At 39.7% G+C, this 19,385-nt stretch overlaps 1 protein-coding gene across 1 annotated transcript in view; it reads right to left on the minus strand.

Annotated features, from left to right (window-relative positions):
• Window positions 1-19,385, minus strand: part of NOX3 (NADPH oxidase 3) — a gene marked incomplete at both ends in the record, with an annotated part of 38,596 nt that overhangs the window by 17,507 nt on the left and 1,704 nt on the right. The window contains 5 exons of the mRNA XM_084202310.1: window positions 255-347; window positions 3,505-3,634; window positions 6,344-6,525; window positions 9,571-9,716; window positions 18,125-18,209. Of these exons, the coding sequence (XP_084058436.1) occupies window positions 255-347; window positions 3,505-3,634; window positions 6,344-6,525; window positions 9,571-9,716; window positions 18,125-18,209 (636 nt within the window). The remainder of the gene's footprint in view (window positions 1-254; window positions 348-3,504; window positions 3,635-6,343; window positions 6,526-9,570; window positions 9,717-18,124; window positions 18,210-19,385) is intronic.

Consider the following 19,385-nt stretch of genomic DNA (forward strand, 5'->3'; position numbering starts at 1 on the left):
GTGTTATGGTGGTGTAAAGTCCGGTACTTCATTAATCAAGTTTGGTTCCATATGGAATATTCTTATGGATTTGCTATTGGAATAAATGAAAAATGTAAAATCAATACTTGGCTGAAAACATGGTAATGATTGAAAAGTTGCTGAAGCTAGGAGTGAAAAATGAGGTCCCTAATATAGAGAGGTTACCTAAAAACAATAAAAAAGACATTGACATAATGGGGTTTTTTTGCAGATATGCGAGCTATGTTACATACCTTAGTAATGATCACTTCCTGTCGAAATCTCCAAAACCTAACAATTCTTTCAAAGATGTACAACACCATAGGACTTAAAACCCACTTCCAAGCCTGTAGAAAATTCCATATTAAAAAGCAACGTTTATTTGAATGTCTACAAAAATACTTTGCTTTTCTGGTTTAAATCAGCAGGTAGCCTAAAATTAAATTACTTGATTTTCTGTAATTTTTGGTTTGTCTTTCTCAAGAGAGTATTTGCGTTGCTGCTGTAGCTGTTCTGGCTTTCTTGTGGAATAGACATATGGGACCCCCTCACAAACACAGTCCAAAAGCAGTGCTAATATCTATCTGTACTGTGGCCAAGAAGAGTCTCTTAAAATGTTTTCCTATTAAAAGGCAAAGGATTAATCTATTTAGGTATTGTTGTTACATACAGTTGTCTTTGGACCTGAAGCTGTATAGATGCATACAGTTATACAATATTACCCATAGATTTACCTTTATTTTTTTGCCCAAAGTCTAAAGTATTTCAAAGCAGGCAGATAGAAGTAGCTGTTACTGTCAGCTGTGAGTTTTCTGATGGTGCATGAGAAAACATTGTCTCAAATATTCAATCAGAGAAATGGGAAACATTTCCATTTAATCTCTTAGTCAACTCTTTATCAATAAATGTTTGGGTTTTTTGTTTGTTTTTTTTTTTTAATCTGGGATACTGAGTTGGTCATATTTTAAGTATAGCAGATGATTGCTGTGCTTGTACTTGCTAATCCTACCTACTGATCACTGTAACAATCAGAGATACTTGGCTATTCAAGTATACGAGCTGATCATTTCACTGAGTTGCACTGATAGCTAAGATAATTAGATATAATTGAATCTTCATGATTTAAAAAGAATGTGGTTTTTTTCCCCAGGAAGAGGCACTCTTTTGTTTCCACTTTCGTTAATTACAAAGCTTATTCTAGCAAACTGGATACACCACAATCATGTGGCTTTTAAAATTGCCAAAGAGTAACTTCACTTGCTGAAACATTGACTTTGCTCCACAAGCTGGGTAGCGAGGGTTATAAAGCATCTTTTATGAGAAGCAAGCCATAAAATTATGTGACTTCCTTAGAAAGTGCTAAGAGGATGGAGTGGCAATTTCCCAAGGTTAATTCTTGAAAATTAAATGAAAAAAAAAAAAAAGGCAGGATTTAATAATGGGAAGAAACCAGCATAAGCCAGAAGATTCTCAGCTAAAGCAGAAACTCAACACATCCGTTGTCCCTAAATACTACAGGTGTCTCTGCGCAGTGGGTAATCTCATGTCTTGAATACATTTGCATATATCAAGGCACAATAATGATGAGATCAGTTTTTCCTCCCTTCCATTTGTGCTACCTGTAAATAAAAGCATGCGACAGGAATGATAAGGTTGCAGGCTACCCTGGGCGAGAGCTCAGCTGGGATTTTAAATGTGCCATCACTCCAGCGCAATGGAGCATTCAATCCAAAATGTCTCTTGGCTGGGTTGGGACAACGGGGCATCCACCATGGGCTCCTCAGCTCCATGGCTCCTGGCTGGCTAATCAGGGCATCAGTATTCTTGCCCCAGCAGTGTTTCCTCCTGTAATGAGAATGAACTGAGATGGGGCAGTGATGGCCCAGGCGAGGCTGTGAGGACAAAATTCCGGATGCCTCCAGTCAAGGGAAGTGCTCCATCATCCTCTAGGAGCCAGATCAGGCTGCTCCTTACCTGCTGAAATATGGACCGAGGGAGCAGGTGTGGTGTGACTGAGAGGGTCTCTGTTGTGGTAGCCTTCCCCAGGAGCCCTAGGCGGCGTGGTGTGCCCTCTGGTCACTTCACAGTGTCCCAGCTGTGCACAAGGCTGTCCCCTCTCTGCTCCAAGGCTGCCCCACCTGCACCAGACCCTGCCAGTGCTGCAGAAACCTTGCCATGGCTTCTGAGGGAATCTGTGCTGTTTGTCTGTGGTGTCTAGCAGGTATCACACCATAGCACGTTACACATCCAGCAAGGCACTGTTCATATAGATGATCTATATGCCATATGGGATTATCACAATTCATTTAAAGTAATGCGACTTTGCAAGTATGGCCCTGGGTAGGCAGGAAAGTGTGACAAAATAGGTTTAACACAGAGAAGTGGAAGTTCTTTCCAGTTAGTTTTATGATAATGAATGTCAAGACATGCTGTTGGAAGCAGGCTTGTGTCTGTATTCATGGTGCGTAGCCATGTATTGATTTTTATGGTGACATTGTAGCTGAAATTTTTAGAGAGGCATTCATTTTCTCATTAATATGCAGGTTGGATAGTGGCTAACAATAGTTTAGTTTAAGAAAAATCTATGTCAGCCATTAAAAGAGCTACCAGACACTGAATGCTAATTTTTCTCCTTTAGGATTTCCTTTGGTATGTTTTTTTTCTTTTTGGAAGAAACAGCAGAAACTTGCATATGAGCAACCTAAATCTTGAGCTGAAAATGTTAAATGATTTTGTTTGTATGCAAGACATCTGACATACTGTACAAGTCTGCTACTTAATTACCCCCTGTGGATTTGCAATCTTGTTCTAGCAAAATCACCCTTCCGTGGGACATTTTTCCTGCCTTTTGCCTTTCCCTTTCATAATTCATTGTTTCAAATTCTCTCCTTTTTACCTAACTTAAGACATCAAGACTGGACAGTATGAAGCGTGTGCCCCAGAGCAAGGACAGGATTTTCTCTGCACCTTATTCCCCCTTGGTATTTAAACTACTCCTACTAAAGTACTGTTAGTTAAAATAATAATATTAATTTGCATCCCTATCTTTACAGGTCTATTGTATTTTCTGTATCTCTACCCTCATAAGGTTTTCACTTGGAGGCTCTCTTTGCGCAATGAGCACATCAAGGATATTTGGGATCTGAATTATTATAAATAAATGTATATAACAGATCAGAGAGAGTACAATTTTGATCTTCATACCCTTCAAAGAGAGTGTTAGTCAGTGTTTCCTAACTAAAGGATCTTCCAGAAATAAAAATTGCTGTTAATGACACCAAAATTGTACACAATACTCTTCGCCTGCGCCGATTACAGAGGAGTTTGGGAGCTCTACCTTAATGCACAGGGAGAGATCCTGGAACAGGAATGTGAAGCTGCTCTCTAAACATGACACCAAGTGCCAGTCACTGGCATACTCGCTCCAGCCCCCTGCTCCCTGAGACATTTGGCCTCCCAAGAAAGGACAGCAAGTTAAAAGCAAGAGACAAAAATCACTCTTACCACCGGTTCGTTGCCAGAGAACTCTGGCAAAGGGCACTGAGTGGCATTGTCCCATTCCCAGTAGTGATCTTTACAGTAGGTGACATTGTGGAGCAGCAGACTCTGGGGTGTCTGACCTCGGACAAGCTGACTGAAAACAAAAAGGTTCATCAATGATATGCTTCTTTGCAGGGTTCTGGGTTTCTCTAGGTTTTGCAGTAGTAATCAAATGCCTGTTCTGAGATAAATGAAAGCTTGAGAATTGGCCGTTTCATTTCAAACCTGTTCTGCTCTCTTGTTCAAATTATCTTTCCTTTAGTTTTGTAGTGAATGTTTGACCAAAGGCAAGAAGTGTGCTGTAGTATTGGTGTCCATCAGTGCAGCTGAAATGGAGAGAGCCCTTGCATAGAAAATGTACATTTTACTGTATGTGGCAAAATTTGATTCCCAAGTTCTTTGGAGTAGGCTCTTTGACCTCCTCTGTATTTGAGCATCTGGGAGTGTTTAGTAAAGTGATAAAATTTAATAGTGACAGACCTTCTCTTTCCTTTACTGTTTTCTAAATGTATTTTTAAAAGCTATGAATAAAGTTGGAGGAGTGTATTAGATGTATAATCTCCAAATACACTAAGTTCTAGCTTGCTTACTTCTTAGAATGTTAATGATGTGAATTTAAAAAAATATATCAATCCTGACTGTTCAGTTTAAATGTGTTTCACCTGGTGTTGATTATGGGCAGAGAAGGAAGATTTTTATGAGGAAATCCTGTTTGTTTCATATTGTTTATCTGAATTTTCCCTTCCACACATAGTTTGGCTCTGCCGCCAGTGTAGGTAGATGGGAGTTAGTTTTGAGTGAGGTTTGTGCGGCCATCTGGGAAGGAGGAAGAAGTGGAAGGGGAATGAAACCTTGGGGTTTGACTTTTTTTCATTAGCAGGGGTTGTTCTGGGGCAGGAGGAAGCTCGGTGGCAGTGCCCTCCCAGCCTGGAGTGATCAGAATACTCATTGAATGGTATTCATAGGGCTCTTCAGCCAGTGCCCTGGTTCTGGGGCAGCCTCTGGCTCAGTAGTGCTGGTCAGCTGGCCAGACAGAGGGAGCTTACAAAGCTGAAGGTTTCAAAGGGTTCATTAGAGTTGTTTGAAGTTAGATTCTAAAAGTTTTGTCAGAGAGGGTGGCGGGTATTTTAATCAGTCCAGGATAAAGTCTACAGTGTTCGCTTGCAGCTCTGCGTCTGTAAAATGGGACTAATTAATTGGGCCAACTTCAGGAACACTTAAAGCCAAACTGGATGTGGCAACTCTCAAACCTCAAGGGAGGAGGTGGGGAAAGTAACACACCACAAACCATTGTACTGGCCTGTTCCCTGCCTCATGATGAAGCATCCCTGTACCTCCGGAGAACAGGCACGTGCACATGCTGCCATGGGCTAGGAAGTTCCAGTCTGTCAAAGAATCATGGGCTGTACATACTTTAGTGGTGGGCAATAGCATCTGAATGTTTTATGAAATAGACATAAAAAGTGTATTATGATCACAAGGACAGGCTGGTAGGGTTTTTAGCAGCCTGGTCTAGTGGGAGGTGTCCCTTCCCATGGCAGGGGGGCTGGAACTAGATGGTCATTAATGTTCTTTCCAACACAAACCATTCTGTGAACACCAAATGACTGCCCTCAGATCTGCAACTCTTAACTACAGCTTGCAGCCACGTGCACACAAGCTAGCCAGCAGGAAAAGATCTATGGAGCAAAGCAATCTTTGTTAAGGGCCCTTCACAGGATGTGATTGAGGGCTACCTATGGCTTAGGACCAGGTCTGGCTTGGTCCTGTGGGTGGATCTCTTGCTAGCTGTTGGAACACAGCAATGGGTTTCTGTCACTGTATTTCCACCCCAAACACTAGGTTGTGCAGCCCAGGGGCTGTACCATGGTACAAGCCAAGTCCAGGGGGTGAGGAAGAGCATGACATTTACCTCAAAACTGCTCTCCCTGAACTAAAATGGGAATGTAGATTAACATGTATGCTATCACACATTATGAGAAAAGGAAGTGGAGGATAGCACACAAGGGAGAAGAAGATGAAGGGAAGAAGAAGTGGATCTGGAAACAGAAGATGGAAATGTTTTCAGCTCTAAGCCCTTGCTGCTCTCACTCTGCATTGACAGAGGATTTATCAGTCCCTGAGCTTCTCAGGGAAGGTCCCATGCCTCTGCTGTCCCTCGCTGTAAGAACCAGAGTCCTCTACTAAGAGGACAGACCTTTCTTTTGAACTGAGGAACAGGGAGAGAAACAGCAACCAAGCAGTCATCTCTGTCCATAAAAGCCATCTGGCTGGGCTAGTCATAAGCCTGACTTGTTTGTCACTGCAGTCATTTAAACCTGGTTTGTAGTATAGTACCTAGCACTGCTACACAGAATGTCTGTATGGTGAGGAAATTTGGGGTTCTGGTCCTTGCAGAGAAAGGTCAAAATGACTTTACATTTATGGAGGCAGAGGAGAATGGCCACAGAGACACCTACCACAGGGTAGATGACATACTTAAAGATTCTCAAACTTCTACAAGGTCTCTTGAAAAATGCCTTACAAGAGCTTCCTGACCTGTAATGTCCCCAGCTCCCAAGCATGAAAGTTTATTCATTGATAAGATACAGGTTGTAAGATGGTAGAAGAGTGGCTGAATAAACTGAAGGGTGCTTTAATTCCTCAGAAAAGTGATGTATTTTAATTTCAGAATGTTTTCATTTTGTAATCTCACCAAAGATCCCAGCAGTTTGTTAGTAGAAAAACATGGGATTGTAGATTTGGGTGGTGTTTCATCACAAACTGTGTACATACACCCCATGTAGTTTACACAAACACTTACCCCATACCATGGATTATTAAACCAATGAAGAAAACCACAAAGAGGTGGTGGGTGTACCAGAAAACCTCATAGCATGACCTTCTGATGAGCTCAGTGGATGAAGTCATGATCAGAATTAAAGCCACAGTTATCACAACTCCAGTTATTCCAGCTATTGTGGTCAGTACTTGTCCTGTTGTGTTCTAGAACAAGAATACATTGTTAGTATTAGTATTAGTTAACTTATTTTTATTACTATTTCTATCACTTTCATTATTGTTACTTTTTCCGCTGTTACACCTGAAGCCAAAATCTTCAGCATAGGAACGAAACCAGAACAAGACATGGAGGCAAGGCAATCCTTCATTTTACCACAGAATGGCATTGAAAGACATCCCTCTGCTCCGTTTCTACTCAGGCTTATTCCAAACAGATATTTAAATATTTGCTGCCACTTGTTTCAGGGATTGAAAGAAAGAAATTAGGCAGTCTTGTTTGTACTTTGATCAATTTTACTTACTTACACACTTAATGAAAGTGTGCCACAAGCAGAGAAAATTTATGAGAGAAATGAGAAGATTAAACCTAGAGGTCTAATAAAGAAAATAGCACTAGAAACCAGCTTATTTTTGTGAAGTGATAATGTGATGTGCTAAGGCACCTGCAACTGTAAAGGTGTGGAACTCTTTTGTGCTTACTTTACTTCAAAGTTTGTGGGACTGTAGAAGGCCTAAAATGGTACACAAAGATGGCATACTCTCATTTACCTAAAAAATATATCTTGTTTACCTGTTCCTCACATTTATTTGGAGATACTTTGGTTTATTTTTTAAAATACATATTTATATTAATATTTTAATGTTTATTCAATGAAGAAACATTAATATGCTGGGCTGGAGCGAGTTCCTTCTTGTTCATGACTCATAGATGTCAGCACAGGTCTGTATATCTGTCTAAACCCACCAAAATAAGCTGTAGTGAGAGTGAAGATGTATTTTGAACACAACTGTCAGATGTTGATTGCGGTTATAAAGTGCAAATTGTGAAGAACAGCAGTAAAAATCTCACACACAAGATGAGAATCAAGCTAAATATGCCATCAGAGTGTGAATGAAGTCCCCATTTGGCCTACAGAGCATGTATATATACAGAGCTGATGCACAGGAATGAAGGAGCTCAGCACATCTTTTGGATCCTGATTTGGTTCTACAGCTTAATACACTAGGAGGAAAAAAACCCCCTATTGTATTTGTAAAGTGCACTCATTTGATATGGAAATCCTAGAGGTAATAAAATTCCACAGTGCCATTTTTACAGTCACTTTTTATGGTAAAATCATCCTTTCAAATGCTCACACTTGACAACAAACAGTACATTTTCAAATGGGTACCTGTGAAGAGCGTGTTCAGATCCTATTACATATTAACAGGATTGATCTAGGTGATATTTTGAACATTTCCACTACAGTGGCTAGTTTGGATATTGAGATGAAAAAAGGCAAAATGTCAAAGACAGTACATTGCTTCAATGGCAGTAGGATAACACTGAAAAGAAAGCCTGAATTGTTGATCTCAGAACTTTCTTCTCTGAAGTGAGAAACAATCTTTTGTTTGCTTCCCATCATAATTTATTAATTCTGAGTTTAGCTACTGAGACACAAGTGAGTGATAAAAGAAATATAAATATTAGAGGTTAGAGTAAAATCTAGGCTGCAAATTGAAAGGTAATTGTGGAGTGTATTGCTGTGAGAAATCTGAGAAAGAATCTCAAAATATCCTAACCTTCTTCCTCAAGGGTATTTAGGATCTTAATGCTAATTAGAGGCCTACCTCACAATTATATCACTATGGGAATGCTTAGTGGAGAGAAAAAAATGCTTACTGAAAGATGGTAAGGTCCTGTTCAGAGCTGGGAGCTTTGTTCTGCTCCTGGGGAGAGCCTCATGGCCAGGCAATGGAAGTGGTCACTGGGTGTACTGAAAGACTGGGAAGCTGAGCCCTTGGCTTGCTGTCCTGTTCTGATAATCCTGACTGCTTTGTCAACACTAACATGAAGACTTTAGCATCCATACCACTGACTGCATCAATTTGCTTGATTTTCTTCAAATTTGAAATTGTTTACTTGTTTATTTTGAAAGATGAAAACCCTATGCTATCTAAACTGGAAGGGAAGGAAGAAAAAGCAGGACAAGCCTCGCAGCTTAAAAGCACTTTTGAATCCTATCAATGGTTCTCCAGCCGTCTTCTCACTTGGGTTCTTGTTCAGTGGAGCACATCCCTGTTCCAAAGAGCACCAATCCATGGTGTTCAGGCAGTCCTTATTTCATGCTGACTGTGTGGGCATTTTCTAAAGAGCAGAACAATACTCACAGGAGTCTCACCAAGGCCATTTCAGCCCTGGAATATGTAGCTATGAAACAGGATACACCAGGAAACATCTAGCGTAAATGTGATGTGTTCTACGCTGGAATATGGGAAAAAAAGCTGATTAACTTTTTCATGGTTTGCATGCCTTCTCTGCATGCTCAGCTTTTCTTTATGCTATGAATATTATGAGGGAGAGCTTATAATGCTGTTGTGGCTTATCCAAGAGAGTGGACAGGGGCACAGTCACTTTTTCCCCCAAAACAAGCAGAACCACTTATGGATTGAGGACTAGCTCTGCTGGTGTCTGAAGAGCAGCTCTAGACACAGCAGCTCTAGATTCCCCCTGCACTGCTTCCTGTGTGCAGCAACCCCCTGGATGGTTTTGAAGGTGCTCTTCCCTGGGCAGCCACACTCGACACGTAGCAAGGCAGAATCAGCCCCCAGACTGGGTGCACAGTGCTGCACCACCGTGGGGACAGACAAATAGCAAATGCAAAACCAATTTTGTGATGTGCTATGGCTGTTTGGTTATTTTTTTTTTTTCTAAAAAGAAGTTGTGCTTGTTCCATGTATTGATAATTTAGGTTTTGGGTTTTTTAAAATTCTTTGCAGGTTTATTTAATTGCCTACTCTTCACAACACTCCTTATCCTCCCCCCGCCAGCTGTCTCCTGACAAACTAATTAAAATACTATAGACATTTCTTTGAGCTTAGTAACCTGAAAATTGCAGCTCTGAGTAAGTGTTTTCAGCTGAAATTGAGGTTAACCTTTGGCAGCACCTTCTCGCTCTGGTTAAAAGGCTTTGAAATACAGTTTTACTGGCAATAGAATCCGCAGAGGAAAACTTTTTAGATGAGGAAACCTCAAAAGTGACATCTTACTGTTTCATAGGTCCTGATTGGGTTCAAGTAGCTTTCATTTGGGCTCTTGCCAAGACCAGAAAGTTTATTCCGTAACTCGCCAGCTTCTTTTGACTGGCTGGAATGATAGCGCTCGATGTTGATGGAGTGGGCAACAATATGGATGGCTGCAGGAGAGAAAGAGTGGTGTGAAATTACAGGCACACTTGCACGTGCCCACAGTGCCAGAAGGAACTTCATTACTCACACTGTGAGCTATTTGAAAAGCTCAGGCATAAATTGAGAGTTTTGCATGGATTAAGCTGACAATAAAAAAGAGAATTTTATCAACTGCGTGTCTAATATGAAGCGACTGCTTCACAGTAGAGAGGATAGGAACAGCAGCAGCCTCACCTCCCAGCTTTACAGTCAATTGCCCATGGTCATCAACGGAGGACATCTTGAGAGTTGATATAAAAGTGTACGCTGCTGACTTTAAATTGTTCAGAATTAGTTAAATTCATTAAAATTCCTATTTTTAGTTAATATCCTAGGATGTGCCATGGTTTACCCTTGCTACACAGGACACTGAGTTGACTGGTTTAGGCATGGACCAGTTTGCAAGCGGTGCTAGAGATGCTTTCAAAATCTGTCTCCTATTAAGAAGGGGCTGCAGCATTGCTTTATGCAGGTGGAGCCTGGGGAAGCCACAGGAACTGTGATTTAAAGGGAGAAGAGCAAATCACAGTGTTAGATCTGATTTGTCCAGAGTATCATGTATCACCTCTACTTCTGGCCTGCCCCCAAAAGGTATATGAAATGGTCAGTTTAGAAAAATGCCTTAGATTGAAGTAAAAAAATCCCCCGTAATTATTTTCTTGGGTGGAAAGAGTATAATTTCAAGTGCTAAAAAGGAAGGACTTTGTTTTATTATTGGCTTACATAGATAAAGTTGTAATCAAGCTAGGTGCAGAGTTTCATTTTTCAATATGAGAGATTCTCAAATCCATTACATGCAAGTTGTAATTAATGCAAGATATTAAATGCCAAAGGATGAAAAAATGACAATGAAAGATAATTATATGTTTACAGCGCAGCTATTTCTAGTTTTTATAATTAGCTTCCTGTTATCATCTCTCCTTCAGTGGTTATCTGTTTCTGTCCCTGACCATTTAAAAAACCTTTCTAAAAGGCAGTTTTTGTAGTAAACCAAATATGATCTTCTTCCCTGAAAAATAGTCTCCTAAAATCTTATCTTCTCTTCTCTTCTCTTCTCTTCTCTTCTCTTCTCTTCTCTTCTCTTCTCTTCTCTTCTCTTCTCTTCTCTTCTCTTCTCTTCTCTTCTCTTCTCTTCTCTTCTCTTCTCTTCTCTTCTCTTCTCTTCTCTTCTCTTCTCTTCTCTTCTCTTCTCTTCTCTTCTCTTCTCTTCTCTTCTCTTCTCTTCTCTCTTGCCTTTTTCTCCCCTTTTTTAAATTGTGACTATGTGGATGAAAATAATGTTTTACTATACTAGTCACTGTTTAATCATAGATGTAAACACAGGATTAAATGCATAAGGACCTTGGTATTGTTGGTCATTTATGTGCCTGTCTACTGTAGATGTACTGTGGTTGGTTGATTGTCAGGATGCACTTCATTCAAAATGTAATGTTAACTTAGGGACTCCCCCCCCCACTTCTTGACACCTCATTGCCTCAAGCTTAGATATTCACTGGGAGATGAAAGACCAATTTAAGAATCCTTCTTACAATAAATTTAAAGTAAAGCTTTAAACCAAATCACATGTCCTAGTCACTGGGTTGACTGGTTATTCTCTTTTGAGCTGTCTCTTGATGAAGCCCTTAATTAAAATAGTCCAATATTTATTGACATAGACATCCCAAGTGAATGTCCTGAGCACCCAAACTGCAAAATCAGCCTCCCATTTCTTCTGAATCTCTGGCCCAATGAATTATAAATTATTTGTACAAGCTGGAATAGCTTCAGCGGGATGGAGACCAAATCCAAATGGGTATGAACTGCAGAGAGATAAAATGAGCCTGGAAATTAGAAGACAGATTCAAACCATCAAAGGAATGAGACTCTAAAATAACCTTTTGATAAACGGGATAATGGGATCAAGCAATCTAAGCAGCTTTCAGCTGAAGGTTGGTCATTTTATGAAACGGTGTGCATGACATGACTGTGAGCATCAGAGGGTACTGGACTCTGGCCTGGCATGTCCTGCACGTGCTGTTATGGGTTAGGTGCTGCATGAGAAATGGCCTTGTCAGCACCAGGTGAAAGATGCTTCCTGGAGCCTGTGCCTGAGAGTGTGCTCCCAGTACCCCAGCAGTGCTGGGAGCACTGGAAGGAAGGTGACACTGGACCACAAGCAGCGAATGAGATGTGTGGATTTAGACTGTCAAAACCCAAGAGCCCAAGCTCTGAGCTGGATGGTTTAGGTGGCAGCTGTGTGGGGGCTGTGGCAATCTGTTCCCCAGTGTACAACTGATGCATAAGCAGTATATAAACACTGTTTATATATTTAAGTGTAACAGCACATTTAAGTTCTGAGTGGGAAGGGGGGAACTGTTCCTACAAGGGGCTTTCAGAACAGATGTGTTGGCCTGGTAAGGATGCTATCTGATCCAGCTGGAGGGGAACCAAGTCGCTGCTTGATGAGGACCTGATTTCTTTGACATCTGAAAGACTCACTCATAGGACAGGAGTGTGGGGTAACAGACTTCTGTCTTTGATAAGTTGTGGAGTTACATGCTGCACATTGTCTGGTATGGGCTAAGAGAAAGAGGAAAGAAAACTTTCAAAGGGTGGAAAACCCTGACAATGAGTCACTAAGTGGACTTGTACTAAGTAGATTTTTTTTGGCATCTATGAGTGATTACTGTAACTTGGGCCTCTTGCCCTCTCTACCTACAGGATGCTTTTTATAACTCTGGTATGATGTAAAAGTCCCCATAGCCTAGGGACCAGGAGAGTTGCACACAGTTAGGATCTATAGTGCTGTTACACCCGAGCTTGCTGGCGGTGTGTCAGCTGCTGGTTTTGGATTATCTTTGCTCATTTAGAATTGTGACGTTGACTAATTGTGGAGTTTGAATCTGTGTTCACAGCAAAAGGCACTTTCTACTTTCACCTTCTAAACAATAGATCTTTTTAAAGTGATACTGCAGACTATATAATATTCACATGAAATGATGACATTTCTGCTGTTTAGAAAGCCACAAAAATCTTGTACTTTCCCCAAAGTGCAGGATTCTGCATGATTTGCACAAGTTCTACTCATGTCAGCAGTGGCAGGATATCTAATGCTATCTAGTAAATGCTGAGTGTTGAGAGTGAAATGAGGTGCTAGTTTTCACCAGACAGGCAGAGGTCCACATTTCCTAACAGAGCATTTCTAGTCTTGGACAGAAGAAAAATGGGTATAGTTCCTCAAGAAGGTCTTGAGACTATAGTTGATGAGGAGTACTCATGTTGCCACTTTCCCCTGGAAGGAGAGATCCAGTTCTGGCAACCTAGCCTAGTGAGGTTTTTCTGCAGGCTATCAGAGGACACTGTCTTTTCAATCTGCACATTGTTCTGTTTCCCTGTGTTTCTGTCAATGGAAACACCATCATAGATTCTTTGGGATCTACCACACCCTCCCTTCTGGGTGACATTCTCTCCTGCTTTCATCTGATAAGTAGAGAATATTACAAGTGAATGAACAGGAGAGTTGCTGCTGTTGTTTTATTTTCTGTAAGCTATTCTGTGGTAGATGTTAATGTAAAGAGAATAATGATACATTGAAAAATATCACATTCAAACTAATGATGTACTGAATATGTTGGTTTACCTGAGTCTCCCATGATCTTAGATATTGCCTGGAGTATTATTAGATTAATACTTCTGATGGGGTTTTTTTGTGCTGCTAGCAAAAAATGATGCAATCTAAAAATGAATTATATCTGGATGGTAGGAGTAATGCAAAGATCTAATTCCATTTTCTGTGAGGTTCATTTAATGTATAATAGTTGTAGCAGAATAAAAATTTTGGCACTGAACACATCGCCATTAACTAAAATATTTTACATCCTGAAAGTGCATTTTCTGAAGGTCTTTGCATCTGCAGTGTATAGAATTTACTAAGCAATTCCAAAATTACATATGCAGATTTCTGAAATCTGAGCTTACCACAGTTGGTAGTTCTTTCCTCTGCACCACTTATCTGAGTTAACCATGAGGGCAAAATTTAAGGGACTACGTCTCAGAATTTTCAGTTCAATTTTTTCCTCATTCTGCATGTCCAGATACAACACATGGGATAAATCACCCAATCTGTTAAACAAAGCTCTTTTTTTAACAGTTTATGAAGAATGAAGGATTTTTGTTGTTTTTAATGACATCTGGAACCTCTGAAGCACTTAACATACATTAATTTGTATTTGACCCTGAGATGTTCTATCTAGTCCACCTCTGAGATCAAATAAAAGGCTTTATTGGAAGGAGAGAGGGAGGAAAAGGATTGCTATTAGATCATGGTGTTTACTGTACATATCCTTAAGTACAAAGAGATATAATTAAATTATCTTGAAAGTATGGTCAATTTAGCTACTCTTATTCAGCCAATTGTGCCTTCAGTGAAGCATGCACAACTCTCATTGAACTAAACAGAAATTTCTTGTGTTTATCTGAGGACAAGATTTAACTCTCTCTTTTTCTGCATGCCTGTACAGGATAATAATCAAATTGGAGCTTGCTGCTAGCAGTTAAACATTTTGATTAACCAGCCTATCATGATAAAGTCAAAGGGTCAAATCCTGGCCTTTCTGCCTACAGCAAAGAGAACAGCTTTACAGGCAGATACCCCAGGCATGGAGAATTCTGCCCTTGACCAAGGCTAGGGTTCTTTTTGCCACCCATTGTCTTGTGCCATTTCTAGTTATTCAGAACCCCTAATTCAATTTCATGATGTTTTTGTGAACTAAAAAGTCACAGGTTGTATAAAAATTAGAATAGTGACCACACATGTGCTTACATTTTATTTTGTTTTTAAGAATGGTTATAAACATCAAAGAAGAACATGACTTGGACCATTTTTTATCTTAGCTGGAAGCCTAAAATCTTCAATTTAATATTGTTCCCTTCCTAGTACTTGCACTAAGTCTGTATTTAAACAATCTGACTAAAAACAAAAAAAGACATTTAATGGAAGTTTGATTTTCTGTAATTTCTGGAAGTACAACACTGAGGTATCAGCTAGACCTCTTTTGAAGATAGGCATCTGCTTCCCTGAAAACTTAATAATTTACACAGAAATGTGACTCAGGTCACCAAAGCCATTCACATAGTTTACAAAAAATGGGTTGAAAATGGAAAGGTTTCCTGGTATCTTAGCAATACATTTTTCAGTGCTTGTCAGAAGCCAAACACACCTGGCATCACTATACTTCTTTCTGCACTTTGCATGTTTTTAAAGAAGAACACATTGCTGGAATGAGCAGGAATCACCATTTTAAACAGGCTAACTCCAAACAACCTTGCTGTCCTTCCTCTGTTTTCCCTTAATTGCTTAAACTTTATTAATATCATAATTCAAAGATTGATGGAGCAAAATGTCCATATGACCTTTCTGCAAACACCAAAAAAATGCAAGTAATTTCTTCTCTAAGATAAGCCCAACATATTAAATGAAAGGAAAAAAAATGCCCCCAACACTCCCCACTTCAGAGAATGTATGAATATGTTTTTTTGAGAGTGTAAAAACAGTACAGTAAGAAGTAGGTGCTGTAGAAAATATTATTACTACCTTTTGTGGTGTCTTTAAGTTTCAGGCCACTGTGTCTCAACTGAAAAGTCTCTTTCCAGTACAAAGCACAGAATTATTTGCACTGATCAAACTGAGAGTGCATGAAACTCTGATTTTATTCTAGCAGAGTTACGGGTCTATAAGGAAGATTTATTAGTGGCTGAATAACTCCCAGACAGCTCTTATCACAGACAGGCATGCAGAATGCAGGAAGCCAAACTAAGCAGAATTCCCTTTACTGAATTTTCAATGATGCCCTTGATTATAGATAGCATTGTTTACTCTCTCTCTTTCCTCCAACTTCCCTCTTCCACTAGTCTCTAATTATATTCCTTTACGACCTGACCAATTAAAATCTGCTCTTGAATTTGTATTAGAGATGATGAAAAATTAAAGGTACAGATGTACTCTTTCCAAGGCCAGGCACACCTCAGCTGAGCTAGCTGCCTGTTAGAAGCCAGACAATACTAATGTTGCACTGACTATTTTTAGCACACTATTAAATAAATATGCTGGAATAACACCACCTGGCAAGCCAAGATGAATACATGTTGCTTCAATAATAAAGGAGTTTACAATTTTATATTGTGAGGCTAAGCTTACTGATCTGATCTTCAAATTGGTTTAACTTCTTGCTACCACATTTAGTCTATTGATCATACAAGGTTGTACATCCATTTAACTGAGAACTACTAAATTGCAATAGACTAATAGGAGTTGACTATGTTTTTGTGGAATAAAAGGCAATATAGGTAGTACTAGGATAAATAATGTGTCAGTTGAGAGGAAAATGGCATCTATTTACACATCATTTCAACACTGTTAGATTTTATTGAAAAGGATTCAGTGCACTTGTGGGTACCACTCTGAAATGTTGCTTTTCTGTCACAATGTGTTCTGTAGACTTTATTTTTCTATGAACTTAAAATTGAATTTCAGGAAATTGAGTTTCTGGCCATTCTTTATACAAGTCTAATGCTATTCAGTGATGTAGTGTTTTTCCAAATATGATAAATGTTTCTCACTTGACTGTTAAGGAAACAGGAATTCATAGGTTGTCATGCTTTGTTTATTAGACTTCCTTGCATTCTGTTTTCTTTCTCAAATATCTCATCAACTATTTTTCCATTTTATATTTTATGAAAATCAACCAACCTAAATAACAACCCAAAAATGAACCTTTGATTTCTCCCTAGAGAATGATTTAAATGAGAATTATATGAGCATGGTTTCTGTCATTTCACATTGGCTTCTGTGTCTTTTTCCTTGAAATTAGTGAAACCATTAAAGTAACCACTTTTCTGATAGACTTGCACTTCCCAAACTGTCCACATTAATGCACTAGCAAACATTTTAATATTAATGTAAGAATCAAAAACATAAGAGGTTTGATTGTGAAGTTTTGCTTTCTTTTTGGAACATGACCTATTATACACCAAGTAAAGTTGGTTAATTTATATTCCTGGGTTGATTCATTAATTAAAGAAGCAATGTTGCACTCTGTAGGAATCTATTCTGTAGTGAAACTGAAATCTGATGAATGAGTGGACATGACAGATAAGTAATTCATCATAATACACTGTAAGATGAATGTTTATATCCCATAGCCTTCCCCTTGGAATTCTTTAGCATGACATATAGAAGACAAACTTTAGCTATTGGTTCCTGTTGGCAATCCTGACTTCAAATTCTTGTCTCACGGCATGAGGACATTAAAAGCCTAGACACACAAAAGCAGCTCCCTCACTCAGGCTGAAAAAGATACTGGGACCAGAATCCACCCTGACAGCCTGGGGGTAGAACAGTTACCCTGCAATGCTTGCAAAAAGCCCTGATTAATTCCTCTGTCTCCTTCCCTTTTTCTAAGAGAACTATCTAAGAGATTATCTATCTATCTATCTATCTATCTATCTATCTATCTATCTATCTATCTATCTATCTATCTATCTCTATCAATCTATATCTATCTATCTATCTATCTATCTATCTATCTATCTATCATCTATCACAGATACCTCTCTCTCTCTCTGTGCTCATGTCCTTCTTCACACTGGCTTTTGTTCATTCCTCTCTGTACATCCTTTTTCCTCAAGGTATCGCCTGTTCCCCTCATGTCCTCTGAATTCCTACAAACTTCTCCAGGTCCTTTTACTAATTAGGGAACAGGAAGGTGCCATGTCTTTTTCCCAGCCACATGAACAAGCACCTCATTAAGTCACTAGGACCAACAGAATAGAAAAATTTTGATCTCAAGTTGCTGTTTTTCCCTCAAGGGGGCCATTAGTTTGCTGAATCAGTCACCTACTAAAAATAAATATCTAGAAATCCATTGTTTTTGAGACACCTGCCTCTCTCAAATTCAGATTAAATTTATTACCGGGTTGGAAAATTAGTGAAGATGTATTGGTGGGTAGGTTTGTGGTGTGACTCATGAGCACCATTTCCTTACAGAATCAGACAGTAATGCTGTGTCATCTCCCCAAACATCTACCCTCAGGGATTCAATGAAAGTAATCTATGCTAAATTTTAAGGGCATACAAATTGTTCAGATTAAGTGGCAACTGGTGTTTACTATTCAGATTGAAAGTTTATTTCCTTAACAGTCAAACTCTTCTCAAGCAAGAAAGATTACAAATGGTTAATCAGATGGGACTCCTACACACATTTAAAGCTGCAGTCAACAAATGATTGCACTAAAATATCACATCTCAGAGCTGATGGGGATTACAGCATTAGGCAGAATCACTATGAAATTCAAAACAGTTCAAAGGCAAAGAAGAAAAAATAAAACCAAAAAAGCTTACTTGCATTTAACGCTATTCCATAGGCAACCATCTTGTGAAATGTGATGTTTTTGTCAAGCTGTCTCCTCAGTGCTCCTCCACAGTACTTGGTGAAAAAGCAGAACTTGTTTTATATCATTCCTATTGGTGTTTACATCTCACATTTTGGAGAGGAGAAGAGTTCAGTACATTTGAAAATGGAATGCTGAAGGAATTCAGTGGAAGTTTTGGGTTTGTTTTAGGACTCAAGTGACTTTCCTGAGTGGCACTCCATGGTTTCTGAAACTGTTCATCCTATATAGGGGCTCAAAAAAGGGTTTGATGAAGCTCTGCTACACTCAGCTGTGATTTGTGAGTGGTTTATCTGAGCTGACATTAACTCATTTGCGGGTGTAAGGACACCAGTCTGGGCCACCACTGCTTTGTCAGCTTAGCACAACAGAGCTGAAGTGCTGGCAAAGCCAGCTTGCATTGAAAACATTTTCTCTGCTTTCAGGAAATGCACACCCCAACCCCAGGAGGGTGAGGCTGTCTAGCCCTCAGGTGGCTGCATGCTGATGTGTTCCTGAGCTGTGCTCCCATTGTTGGATGGCAGTGGTGTGCTCACGGCCAGCTGGGTGCCCCTGCCAGAGGCAAAACTAACACACTCTGCTGGAACCCAGACAGCACTCATGGACACGATTCAGCCTCTGAGTGGTGGTGTGGGTGTCTGGATTGCTCACATGACCTGGCATGGTGCCATGCCAAAGATCCTGGCATGCATCCATGTTGTTTCCTAGCTAATAAGTCTTCCAAAAATCTGGAGCATCACAGGGTGTGATGTCAATACACAGCACCTCCCTGGAGAGGCACTGGATTCAGCTCGGTGCTGGCCATGCTGGACGAGTCAAGTTGCTCTGTACCATGCTCCTCAAGAGCAGAATATTGTCCAGAACAGCCAAATATTATCTGTGAGAAGAGTCCCAGTTTTCTGAGTTCTTACTCAGCATCTAAGTGGCCATGCATATATTCTGTGCTGATTCACAAACTGATTCAGAAGCTCAGGACACCTTTTCTCTTTTTTTTTTGGAAATGTTCAACTCGTGAACTCAAACAATTATGTAAGTGTTGATTCCCCGCCTAAAGACTGCTTAATATCTAAGCCTAACAATTACAGAAACAAAAAATGGCAGAACTGAAATAGGAACCATCTAACTGTAAAATAACTGTATCTTACCTTCTCTAAATTCCTGTTGTCCCTGGAGTCATGAAGTGATCAGTGGTTTTTTACCCAAACATGTGA

The sequence above is a fragment of the Fringilla coelebs genome (assembly GCF_963513975.1).
Source record: "Fringilla coelebs genome assembly, chromosome: 3".
In the NCBI taxonomy this organism is placed as follows: Eukaryota; Metazoa; Chordata; class Aves; order Passeriformes; family Fringillidae; genus Fringilla; species Fringilla coelebs.